General features: G+C 46.0%; 1 protein-coding gene across 5 annotated transcripts in view; it reads left to right on the plus strand.

Annotated features, from left to right (window-relative positions):
* The first annotated feature begins 609 nt into the window (after positions 1-609).
* Positions 610-13,100, plus strand: part of Nmnat3 (nicotinamide nucleotide adenylyltransferase 3) — a 129,891-nt gene continuing 117,400 nt past the window's right edge. For 2 of the 5 annotated variants that reach the window (XM_037207858.1, XM_028866049.2), the window contains exon 1: positions 610-796. Coding sequence is in view for 2 of the 5 variants with exons in the window: in XM_037207859.1 (XP_037063754.1) it covers positions 1,858-2,026 (169 nt within the window). In the remaining 3 variants the exon portion in view is untranslated. Of the gene's footprint in view, positions 797-1,628; positions 2,027-9,868; positions 9,881-13,100 lie in introns of those variants that run through there. The other 3 variants (XM_037207859.1, XM_037207857.1, XM_028866051.2) reach the window with 3 other exon arrangements.

Genomic DNA, 13,100 nt, shown 5'->3' on the forward strand with positions numbered 1-13,100 from the left:
TTGTATTTCTTTTCTAAAGTAGCTCTCATTTTCCCATCCCCCAAACTGTGTCAGCTTAAGGACCCCATCCCCCCAGCCTTCACCCTCACCAGGGCAGAGCTGGAGAATAGAGGTGTAAATGTGTCAGGAGGGACGCAGGGGCGCCGGAAGAGAGTAAATCCTCAACCAACACGGCAGAAAGTCAATAGATAAATCAAGAAATCGCTATGTAAGCTCTTTTTTCTTTTTCTTTTCTTTCTTTCTTTTTTTTTCTTTTTGCGACAAGAAGTGACCATCAAAAGAAAAGAAGGGACTGATGAAAAGGGGCTGTGGGTGGAGCTGAGCAAGAGGGGCCTGTTGCTTTCATTGTAAGTAGTTATTTTACACTTTAAGAACTGTTCATACATGGCTTGATATATTTTTAATTCAGACGTTTTAAAAAGAATGTAAAGGTATCTAAAAGAAATAAACGGAACACAAAACCGAAAAATAAAAACAAGCACGAAGCAGTAAGGCCAATGGTTGCAACCCGACTGGATACCTGAAGAGCGGGGGCGGGGCACTGGGCGTGGCTTTAGACCTGGGAGAGGGGCGGGGCTCCACTGGACCCGCCCCGGGGAGGGGGCAAGGCTACCTACTCCCTCGGGCTCCGCCCACAGCGGGAAGCGGGGAGCTCAAGGTCAAGTTCACTCTAGGCCCCGCCCCCAGCCCGGGTCAAGGCGAGTAACCTGGTCCCCACCCTGGTTGAGCAGCAGGTCCGCGGTCCCTGTTGGACCCCCGAGGTTCGGGTGCCGCTGTGGAGCCGAGCGACGCGCAGGTAAGCACAGCCAGCGGCCTTGGCTGCCTGCTTCTGCCCGCGTGAGTGCCCACAAGGCCCTGGATCCCGCGTTCCTCCCGGGCTCACGTGACTCGCGACGGCGGCGGCGGCGGCGGCGGCGGCGGCGACTCGGGCGCGCGCGCGCACAAGGGCGTCAGGTAGCTGCGGAGCGCAGCCCCAGGGTCCCGTTTCCGACCCACAGGATCGGGCTGACACGGGTTCGGATCCCTACTGCAGCGTGTGGGACAGTCGGCTAAAAAATAAGCGTGTAACAATTACGTTGTGTTATGCGGTATTCGCCTTCCATGGGCCTAAGTACCGGCGTCCCAGGCATTGGTCATAACGTGGAGCGTGCCACCTCGAGGAGCTCAGACTAGTGGGGAGACCTACAGCAAAGATAAACCACACACGTTAAAGTATGAAAGTTCAAGTTAGTAGGAGATGTGGAAATGAAAAGCCAAGAGTGCTAGAGAGGTTTTATCAAGTTCCCCGCCTGCAAGACCTGTTGAATTAAAGCTGCCACTGAATTCCAGGGTGGAAAACGCAGGAACGCATTCTCTCAAGAGAAAAATGTGGGCTGGGGAGGAAGGGTCAATAGGACTGGCCTGCTGAGAGCTGGGGCCTGCAAGTTCCTGTGATTGTTTTTGTCAACATAACATAAGTGAAACTCATCTGGAAAGAGGGAACCTCGATGGTAAAAATGCCCCCATCAGACTAACCTGGCGACCAGGGTGTGAGGGCGTTTACTTGTTTAAGATTGATGTGGGAAAGCCCAGCCCATTGTGGGCGGTTCCACCACGCCCCTTCTAACTTCCCCTACCTGTTAGGTGGTCCTGGGTTGTATAAGCTGAGCAAGCCCTGGAGAACAAGCCAGGAAGCTGCAGTCCTCCATGCCCTCTGCTTCAGCTCCTGCCTGGATTTCCATCATGAATGGAATGCAGTGTGGAAGCATAACCCACGTAAAAGCTTCCCTCCGAGTTGCTTTGGTCATGGCGCTTGACACAGTGGTTCCTTAACCTTGCCGCTGTTCTAAACTGGGATTTCCTGAATGGGTTTGTGGAATGCAGCCACCAGAGCTGTTAAGGACAGCAGCAGGTGGACCAGCGGGGAAGATGTCTTGCAAAGAGGGGAAGATGTCTTGCAAAAAGGCGAGGCTCCTCAGGACTGAACTTGGATGTCTGTTTCTGAGCAAGCATGCCCCCTCCCCCTTAGTCCGATTTCCTCTGGCGTGTAAGTAAACTCACACAGCCTGTTCTCTAAGTTGAGGACTGGTTCAGTCTTTTCTTTCTGAAACACTTGCCTCATGCCTTTTCCTTGGCTTAGTGCCAAGAAAAGCCAAAAAAAAAAACGTAAGACCTGCTCTCCTGGAGCTGTGCAAGCTTGGCCATGTGGCCATGCTGACCCTGAGCCACGTGAGGAAAGCTGTCTTGTTTCTGTCTGGAACAGGTTTTCTGCAAGCTCTGCCTGGTCCTGCTAGCCCCAAGAGTCCCAGAATACATGCTCCCACTCTTTCCCAGGTGGCTCTCAGCTCTTGGTGTCGCTCTCCAAAATCAGCCAGAAGACTCCCCAGCAGCAGCATCTCTGCTGGTCTCTGGCTGAGGACCCCTCAGAACTTCAGACCAGTACAGGGAGTACTCTGCACTTCCAGAAACACCTGTCAGCCACTTGGTATTTACATATGTGTGTATTTATATTTCCCTTTTTTTAGGTTATAATATAATTACATCATTTCCCCCTTCCTTTTTTCCCCTCCAAACCCTCCCCTATACCTCTCCTTGCTATCTTTCAAATTCATGGCCTCTCTCTTTATTAATTGTTGTTACATACATATATGTATGTATATATTATATTTATTAACAACAATAATCCATATATAATACATACACATATATTAACAATAATAAAAAAGAGCTTAGGCTTGGTATATATATATATTTTTTTAATTTTTTTTTTTATTTTACAATATCATTTAGTTCTACATATCACCCCCCTACTCCCCCCCCCCCCCCCCCCCCCCACCCTCCCCTCCCACCTCCTCCAGGCAATCCTCCCCGAACTGCATCAACCTGTAGACTCAGTCCACAGTCCACCCCTCAACTACAAGTCCTGCATAGTCAGTTAAACACAATCATAAAAGACAGACTTGTACTGCTATCTCAAAATATCAAGCAATCAACTGTCATATTCAAGCTGATCAGCTGTACTTGGTTCATAGTTCATGTGTTTTCATTCAGTTGGCTTTTTTTTTTTCAATAATTGAGTAAAACCGAAATTTATTATAAGCCACAGTCGTCCTAGGGACCTCCATGCTATATATATAGCCTCCATGGTTCTATGGGTTGTGGTCTGATTGTTCTTTATTTTATATCTAGAATCCACTTATGAGTGAGTACATACCATGACTGTCTTTCTGGGTTTGGGTTACCTCACTCAGGATGATTTTTTCTAGTTCCATCCATTTGCCTGCAAATTCATGCTTTCATTGTTTTTCTCTGCTGAGTAGTACTCCATTGTGTATATGTACCACATTTTTTTCATCCATTCTTCCGTTGATGGGCATCTAGGTTGTTTCCAGGTTCTGGCTATTACAAATAGTGCTGCTATGAACATAGCTGAGCATGTATCTTTATGGTATGAATCAGCATTCCTTGGTATATGCCCAAGAATGGGATGGTTGGGTCTTGAGGTAGTTCGATTCCTAATTTTCTGAGAAACCGCCATACTGATTTCCACAGTGGTTGTGCAAGTTTACATTCCCACCAACAGTGGAGGAGTGTTCCCTTTGCTCCACATCCTCTCCAACATTGACTGACATTGTGTTTTGATCATAGTCATTCTGACAGTGTAGTGTATCTCAGAGTCGTTTTGATTTGCATTTCTCTGATGATTAAGATGTTGAGCATTCTTTAAATGTCTTTCAGCATTTGTAGTTCTTGTTTGTGAATTCTCTGTTTAGCTCTTTAGCCATTTTTTAATTGGACTGTTCAGTATTTTGATGTCTAGTTTCTTGAGTTCTTTATATACTGTGGAGATCAATCCTCTGTCAGATGTGGGTTGGTGAAGATCTTTTCCATTCTGTTGTTGTCTTTTTGTCTTATTGACTGTGTCTTTTGCCCTGCAAAAGCTTCTCAATTTTGAGAGTCCCATTTATTAATTGTTGTGCTCAGGTCTGTGCTGTTGTGTTTTATTTAGAAATGGTCTCGGTGCCAATGTGTTCAAGAGTGCTTCCTACTTTCTTTTCTATTAAGTTTAGTGTAACTGATTTATGTTCAGGTCTTTGATCCACTTGGACTTGAGTTTTGTGCATGGGGCTTGGTATATTTTATGCCTTGAATGATTCTGATGTCTTCTGTGGTCTTGTCCACACTATTGATATAGACTTGGGATTTTCTCCAAGAGAACAGAATGGGGAGCACAGTTAAGGGAGGAGCCTGGCAGTATTGTAGGGCTGTGGTCAATAGAGGATTGTTAATAGGGTGTTGGAGGGAGAGGAGAAAGAGCAGCTATGGTGCATCCCCTCTGTTCCCCTCACAAGCCATGGCAGTATGATGGCCAAGAGGGGAAGAGAGGCTTCAATGTGGTGGCCGTAGACCTCTGACTTGCCAGCTTTGCAGCTGATCTGAAGAGGTCACTTGTCCTCTGCGTGGTGAGGGTTGTGCAGGCTCTTGGCATATAGTTCTGCTCTGAAGAAATACCCATCCCCTCCCCGTTCCTTCTCCAAATAAACTAAAACAAGAGTAATAGTGCCTGCTCTAGAGGCCACTGGGATCTTGAGTACCCAGAATACTTGGCATCGTATCCAGCATGTAGGAAGTTACTGTGCTACTGGTATTGCCCATTCCTTATCTTGGCAGACACTGGTGAAGTGGGGGAGGGAAGTGTGGTGTGGAGATGAGGAGCTGGGCAGGGTGATTAGTGGAGGGGGGGGTGAGTTATCTGTGGTAGTGGTTTCCCCAGAAAGCACCAGCTTCCAAATGAGAGGAATGTTTTACGCGATAGTGGACCTCTATCCAGCCCCACTTTCAAAAGGCCCAAGAGTCTGAGAAAACTTGGGCCAGAGAAAACGGAAGAAAAAAAAAAAAAAGGAGAAATTAGTCAAAGGGGCTAAAATTGCCCTTCAGGGCTTGTCTTTAACTCATGACCAGATGAGTCCCATGCAGGGGGCTACTGTTGCCCTAAGTGACCTCTGTTATCTTTATAACTAATGAAGGTCACAGATAAGTGGCCCCAGTTCAGAATTAGGCCTGTCTGGTAGCAGAGGCACTTTAGACAACCAGGCCATGTGTATGAAGTGCAATCAGCCTCATGTGTATTTTTCTTATTACTTGAAACACTTGAATATGGGCTTTTTTTTTCTTTTCTTTTTAAGATTATAATATAATTCCATCATCTCTCCCTTCCCTTCCCTCCCTCCAAGCCCTCCCATATTCCCCTCCTTGCTCTTTTTCAAATTCATGGCCTCTTTTTTCATTAATTGCAGTTACATGCATATATGTATATACATATATTCCTAAATATAACCTGCTCAGTCTGTATAATGTTACTCATAAAGGAAAAATAAAACCTACAAAATCATAATTTATGTGCCTTTTGAGTGCAGGTGTTTTATCATCTAGATAAATCTTCCATGCATCTATGTTAAAGCACTTTGGGCTGTCAGAGCTCTTAAATAAAGTGCCTTGTCCTGACCAGTGTCTGTCTGTGATCATTTATCATTGCTCCGTAGTAAAGATGGACAGATCCCATTTCACAGGGCAGGCCTCGGGCCAGCAGCTCCTACCCCATATATTAGCCGTGCAGCCCCTGAGTGGAATGGTGTTTAACAAGTCACAGTGGACTCCACCTTCCCTCCTAGGTGGGGATTTTTCTTTCTTTTTTCCTCTGTGGGGACTGCACCCATGATCTCATTCATCCTAGGCCAGGGCTCTTCCACTGAGCTGCATCTCCAGCCTCAGATCGCCAGGCATTCCATGTCTTGTGTGAATGTGGGAACACACTGTGAGGAAATCTTAAGTTCTTTAGGGTGATGGGTTTGAGGGTAAATGTGCCCAGCTTGAAGGTGCTTGCATCTTCTGGAAGCCATAACTGTCTGATCTTGCCATCCAGGTGTGCCGTATCTGGCCTGCCTGGCCTCTTGCTGAGGGAAGTCTATCCTGCTCTCTGCTGCCCTGCCTCTGGCCACAGCTCCCCCTGAAATCTTGATTCCTAGGCAGCTGTAGAGGCACAGCTGTGGCAGGTGAGCCTTCCTCAGTCATGTCTGACTTCATGGTAATGGACACCTGTCTGCTGGCCCCAGGGCTGCCTCTGCTGGCTGGAGTTCTTCCACAGCCGTGGGACCAAATGTTCCCGGGTCCCAGCGCTGCACCTGGCCCGTTGTCCTGCCCCCCTCTATCCTTTCCTTACACTGAAGCCTCAGCCAGTGTCCTAGAGATTTGAGTGGGGACTCAGAAATGGCGCTCTTGACTCTCACGAAGCCTGAACACAGGAGTCAGGTTTAGTAAAGACGACACGGGCAGGTAAGCAGACATGCCGCAGCGAATCTTCAAAGGTGGTTATCAGTGGAGCACGAGAGGCCTGGCATCCCAAGACAGCATGTCAAAGTGGACCTGCAAACACTGTTGGTTGGAGGCTTATACTCACATCGTCACACACCTTCCAAGACTACTGCAGGACTTTTTTTGTATAAATTCTGGTGAGCAGTGATTTATGAACTTACCGAGAATGTATGTACGCTTTTAAAATGGTGGGCCTCCAGCTTCCAAGTAAAAGAATAGGTCTCATGTTCACTGCTGGTGTTTACACAGTTCCTGGTTGCATGTCGTCTCCTCATAAACCCCAGGTGTCATTACTCTCCATCTCAGGCTCCGTCAAGGCACTGCTCCTAAGCATATTGTATGGTCTGAGTCTTTGAGACAGAATGCAGAGAGCTCTTTTTATCTTAGGCCCAGGCCTACCGGGCTAAAGGTCCACATAGATGTTAGCATATGGCGGCCAGTGGCCTGTCATCTCAGAGGAGGTAAGGGCAACAGTACCTGCTGCTGACCCCCAGGGTGGGCCTTGTCTGTCTGCACCTGTGTGAGCTGGCTAAGCTAGTGGTGTCAGGGTGAGCCTGGCCTTCCTAGAGTGGTCACTCGTAAGGGACAGCTTACTTCAACTGGTAAGCCGTGACGCAAATGCCTGTGGAAAACATTATCTCTATGTGCGCGAATGTTATTAGACTAACATAATTTGCTTGTCCAGGAATGTTGACAAGTGGAAACTGTATTTAAAGAGCTGAGCTTCTTGTCTCCCCAGAGCAAAGGACAGAGGCATGGGAGGCCCCTGGCACCTCCTGGTGGGGAGTATTTGACTGCCACCCAGGCCAGTGGGGAAGGGCTGGATTCCCAGGGCACAGTTTTAATAGGATTGTAATTGTGTGGCTCGTGGCCATAGAGCAAAGAAATAGCTCTAGCAATCTCCCTTCCATAAAGGCTGACACGCAGGAGGTATTTATGCCTCCTGAAAGTGCATGTTAAGTGGTAGATATTTATGAAAGGGGTGCCGAGGAGTAAATGTGTCCATCAGTCAACCTGGAACTCTTTAGAGCTCCTAAGATGCTTTTAAATTAGAGCCAATCTTCCCCTGCCTTCCACCTCCATCAGCTCCCCCTACCCTGCTCCTCTTGTAAAAACCAGGTGCCAGGGCAGGGCCCAGGCCAGCCAGGAGGTTGGAGCTCCCTTGCAGAAGAGAGTGAGCGGGTGCATGGTGACTCTTCACCATCTCAGCGCTCTGGAGAGCGGCAGAGTGTGGGACAGGGCTGGCAAACAGGGTTCTGCCTGATTCGCCATCTGCACTCCACCGTCGGCCAGGGTGTCTGCTCCTGAGGGTGCAGAGGGAGGTGGGGGAAACACGTGAGGCAAACAGCCTCAGTGTGAGCTCAGTGAGGGGCAGGTGGGAGAGAGAGAGAGAGCATCCTTGTTGTAACTGAAGAGAAGGCTGCGCAAGGCTAGGAGTCTGTGAGCAGGTGAGCATGAGCACCAAGTACCTGGTATGGAGGAGTCTAGCTAGAAATTATTATGGACTTCTCAGTGCTCATTTTAAAGATCAGGGGTAGGTGTTTGTCACAAGAAACCTATCCTTAGGAGCCAAGCCTGCTTAGCTTCTAATTCCCATCTGGCCTTTTTTATGAGACTATTATTGGCCGCTTTTTGTCTTACTGCTTTTTTGTGTGTGTGGGAGAGGAAGGATGCTAATGTCTGCTCCCCATTACTTGTTTTGTTAAGAATCTGAAGAGCTGTAGATGGTGGAAGGACGGGGGCTGTTATTGAAATGTGACCACCTCTCAGCTTCGTCTGGGATTCTGCCTTAAGAAAACATCTGGAAAGTGGAAAGAGTACTGCATAATGATGCTCTGCCCATCATCACTTTTGACGGTGAAAACTTGGGCATGACCTGAATGAACTATATAGGGTGACAGTGAAATTACAAGATACCACACTGGTGGGACCGTATGCAGTGCCAAAGCATGAAGCTGAGCCCCCACCTGCAGAGAGAGCAGCAGAAGGCCATTAGGTTGTTCATGTTCAGAAAAACAGTCTGCCAGGGTTTCCTATGGTAGCGTGTGAGCAGTGGGATAATGGATACTTCATTTCTGTGACGTCACATTTTCTGTGTTGCTGTATGAGTTCCATTAGTTTCTCTTGCCTCACTATGACCACAGATTCTGACAACAACTTAAGGGAGGGAGAGTTTACTTTGGCTTTTGGTTTTGTGGGTCTCAGTCCATCATTGTGGGAAAGGTGGACCGGAAGGGCTCATGGCAGTGGGAGCATGCAGTAGTGGCTGTTCATGTGACAGCCAATCAGGAAAGAGAAACCACCAGAGTTCCTTCATGGTGGACCAATGAGCTGAGAGGGAAGGGAAGAAACCAGAGCCTGGTTGTAGCCTTCAGAGCTTTTCCCCTTTAACCTACTTTTGCCAGTTTGTTCCTACTTTTTCAAGGTTCCACCGCTTTCCAAGGTCCTGCTACTGGCTGGAAACCAAAGGAATGATGCTGTAGAGAGGAGTGCTCGCCCCTAAGAAGGCTGAAATGCAGCAGGACAAACTTGAAATACTGCATCTCCACATCTAGCATCTGGGGCATGTGGTAGCATCCTCTGAGCTCCAACATGCTTGTGCAGCCCCACCCTGATGGGCCCCACACCTACATGGCCTCTCTCTTGGGCTGACTCCAGTTGGTGTCTGCAACTTTTCCTCAACAGATGCCCTACATCCCTGGCACCTCTAAGATCCCTTGGGTTTCCCTAGAAACTTAGGCATTTCCTTCAAAGCATTCTACATCACATTATCGAGAGCCCCCCGTAAGGAATCTGACCCCTCTCTATATAGCCTGACCCATTAGGCTTTTCTTAAAAATGTGAATGCAAGCCTACATGACTTTGTAACTTATATTCCACTTGCTTACAAAACTAAGACCATATGGACAATGCCAAATTCTGACATCAGCTGGGCCCCTTTGGACCACGCAGTGGTCTCTGTGTCCTTCAGCTGCTGAGCCAGGAAAAGCACATCCCTAAGCATCTCTGAGTGAGCAGGGTACCCTGGAGGGTGCCTCTTACCAAAGGAAAGTTTTTGAGATTTCTGGAGTCTGTGATAGATGAGGGAGATGCCATCAATTCTCAAGCCATTCTCAAGGCACATTTCCTGTGGTTCCAGTACAGAATACAAAGTGTTTGGCCTCTCTTGAATGGTGCTAATCTTTTAAACACTTCCAGCCTCATTGTCTGCGACTGTAAACATGCCCCTTTCCTAGCCAAACTGCAGGGTTTTCAAGTCCTCTGCTCTACATTTTCATCTCAATTTTCATTGTAAATCTGGATATAAGTCAGCAATAACCATGCCAAATCCTAAATGCATCCTTTCTTGAAATTTCCCCTGTCAAATTAATCAGTCTATTACTTTTAAAACCTTGCTAGCAACCATTATTTTAGGTGTATGGGCGTTTTGCTTGCATATATGTATGTGCAACACCCACATGCCTGGTTCCTGTGGAGGTCAGAAGAGGATGTCAGATCCCCTGGGGTTGGGTTGGAGTTACAGACAGTTGTGAGCTGCCATGTGGGTGCTGGGGCTCAAGGCTAGGTCCTCTGCAAGAGCATACATCTCACACACACACACACACACACACACACACACACACACACACACCACAGCAGCAGCAGCAGCCCTGGACCAGCCCTGTACAATTCTGTCTTATTGTGTGGGCTTTGATGCCTCAGGAACTGAATTCTGTGTTCTGCAGTCTTCCATGTATCCACATACCTTTGCTGCCTTTGTTGGCCATAGTCCAGTGCACAGCCAACCATATGTCCTGAGTGAAGTGCATTCAATCATGCAGATATTGGGGAGTTCTGATATGTCTTTTTTGAGACATGGATTTGAGTCCCAGTGGTTTGTTTGGGAGAGAGTCCAGGAAGTACTAGCATGAAACAGGGTACTGAGTCACAGATGTGCTCTGTTGAGCAGGAGCCCAACCTGGGCAACTAGAATTTAACCAGAGACTACAGATTATCTGTCCTGGAGTTGTCCTTTCAGGAAGACCGGGGTCTGAGCATACACACACCAGTCCTATCAGTCACTGATTGGGCATCATTTCTTAGGGGTGAGATAGTGGTGAGATTCTAGGCAACAGGCAAAGCTCCTGGGCCAGGAGCTGTAGATCTTGGTGTTTGGAAGTCAAGCTGGCTTGCCCCAAAATGGCAAAGCCTGAAGCAAAGGATGTATCACAGGCAATGCCTGATGTTGTGCTTTAGGCCAACAGCATCACCCGTGTAAGGGGCTGAAGATAATCCAGTTCATCATTCTATACTAAGTCCCAGCCAGTCACACCAGGTTGAAGACCACATTAAGTAGCCAACATAAGAGGTATGAGAAAGACAACTTTAAGAAGAATATGATCTTCTAATACCAATACTCTTCAAATTGTTCTACAAAATAGAAACAAAAGGAACATTACCAAACATGATATTACCCTGATACTCAAACCACACAAAGATGCAACAAAGAAAGAGAATTATAGACTAATCTCCCTCATGAACATTGATGCAAAAATACTCAATAAAATACTGGCAAACTGAATCCAAGAACACATCAAAAAAATTATCCACCATGACCAAGTAGGCTTTATCCCAGAGATGCAAGAATGGTTCAACATATGAAAATCTGTCAATGTTTTTGCAGATGATATGATAGTATACATAAGTGACCAAAAAAATTCTACCAGGGAACTCATACACACATTACTACCTTCAGTAATGTGTCAGGATACAAGATTAACTCAAAAAAATCAGTAGCTCTCCTATATACAAATGATAAACGGACTGAGAAAGAAATCAGAGAAATATCACCCTTTACAATAGCCACAAATAATACAAAATACCTTGGGGGTAGCTCTAATTAAGCAAGTGAAAGCCCTGTATGACAAGAAGTTTAAGTCTCTGAAGAAAGAAATTGAAGAAGATATCAGAAAATGGAAAGATCTCCCATGCTCATGGATAGGTAGGAATAACATAGTAAAAATGGCAAGCTTACCAAAAGCAATCTATAGACTCAATGCAATCCCCATCAAAATACCAACTCAATTCTTCACAGACCTGGAAAGAACAACTTCATATGGAAAAACAAAACAAAAATCCCAGGATAGCTAAAACAATCCTGTACAATAAAGCAGCCTCTGGAGACATCACCATCCCTGACCTCAAGCTCCACTATAGAGCTATAGTAATAAAAACAGCTTGGTATTGGCATAAAAACTGACATGTGGACCAATGGAATCAAATTGAAGACCCTGACATTAATCTACACACCTATGAACATAGGATTTTTGACAAAATGTACAATGGAAAAAAGAAATCATCTTCACAAATGGTGCTGGCATAACTGGATGTCAACATGTAGAAGATTGCAAATAGATCCATATCTATCTCCATGCACAAAACTAAGTCCAAGAAGATCAAAGACTTCAACATAAATCCAGTTACACTGAACCTGATAGAAGAGAAAATAGGAAGTAGTCTTGAATGCATTGGTACAGGAGACCACTTTCTAAATATAACACCAGTAGCACAGACACTGAAAGCAGCAATTAATAAATGGAACCTCCTGAAACTGAAAAGCTTCTGTAAGGCAAAGGACATAGTCAATAAGATAAAACTACAGCCTACAGAATGGGAAAAGATCTTCACCAACCCCAGAGACAGAGAGCTGATCTCCAAAATGTATAAAAAATTCAAGCCGGGCGGTGGTGGCACATGCCTTTACTCCCAGCACTCAGGAGGCAGAGCCAGGCAGATCTCTATGAGTTAGAGGCCAGCCTGGTCTACAGAGCAAGATCCAGGACAGGCACCAAAACTACACAGAGAACCCCTGTCTCAAAAAAACAAACAAGCAAAAAATCAAGAAACTAGACATCAAAACACTGAACAATCTAATTAAAAAATGGGCTACTGAGCTAAACAGAGAATTCTCAATAGAAGAATCTCAGATGGCCGAAAGACATTTAAGAAATGCTTAACACCCTTAGTCATCAGGGAAATGCAAATCAAAATGACTCTGACTCTGAGATACCATCTTACAACTGTCAGAATGGCTAGGATCAAAAATACTGATAACAGCTTGTGTTGGAGAGGATGTGGAGCAAGGGGAACACTCCACTATTGGTGGGAGTGTAAATTTGTACAGCCACTTTGGAAATCAGTATGGCAGTTTCTCAGAAAATTGGTAATCAATCTTCCTCAAGACCCAGCTATAACACTCTTGGGAATATACCCAAGGAATGCTCAATCAGACCACAAGGACACATGCTCAGCTATGTTCATAGCAGCATTTTTTGTAATATCCAGAACCTGGAAATAACCTAGATGTCCCTCAACTGAAGAATGGATAAAGAAAATGTGGTACATATACACAGTGGAGTACTACTCAGTAAAAAACAATGACATCATGAAATATTTCAGGCAAATGGATGGAACTAGAAAATATCATCCTGAGTGAGGTAACCCAGACTCAGAAGGATAAACTTGATATGTACTCATTCATAAGTAGATACTACATGTAAAGCAAAGGATAACTAGACTACAACCCACAGCTCCAGAGAAGCTAGCTAACAAGGAGGACCCTAAGAGGGATGCATGGATTGCTCTGGGAATGGGAAATAGATGAGATTTCCATGAGTAAACTGGGGGTGAGGAGGGCAGTGGAGGGTAGAGGATTTGGGATGAGAACATAAGGGATCAGGATGGTCGAGCTGGAACAGGGACAGAGTGGG

This window comes from Peromyscus leucopus, chromosome 7, assembly GCF_004664715.2.
Source record: "Peromyscus leucopus breed LL Stock chromosome 7, UCI_PerLeu_2.1, whole genome shotgun sequence".
NCBI lineage: Eukaryota > Metazoa > Chordata > Mammalia > Rodentia > Cricetidae > Peromyscus > Peromyscus leucopus.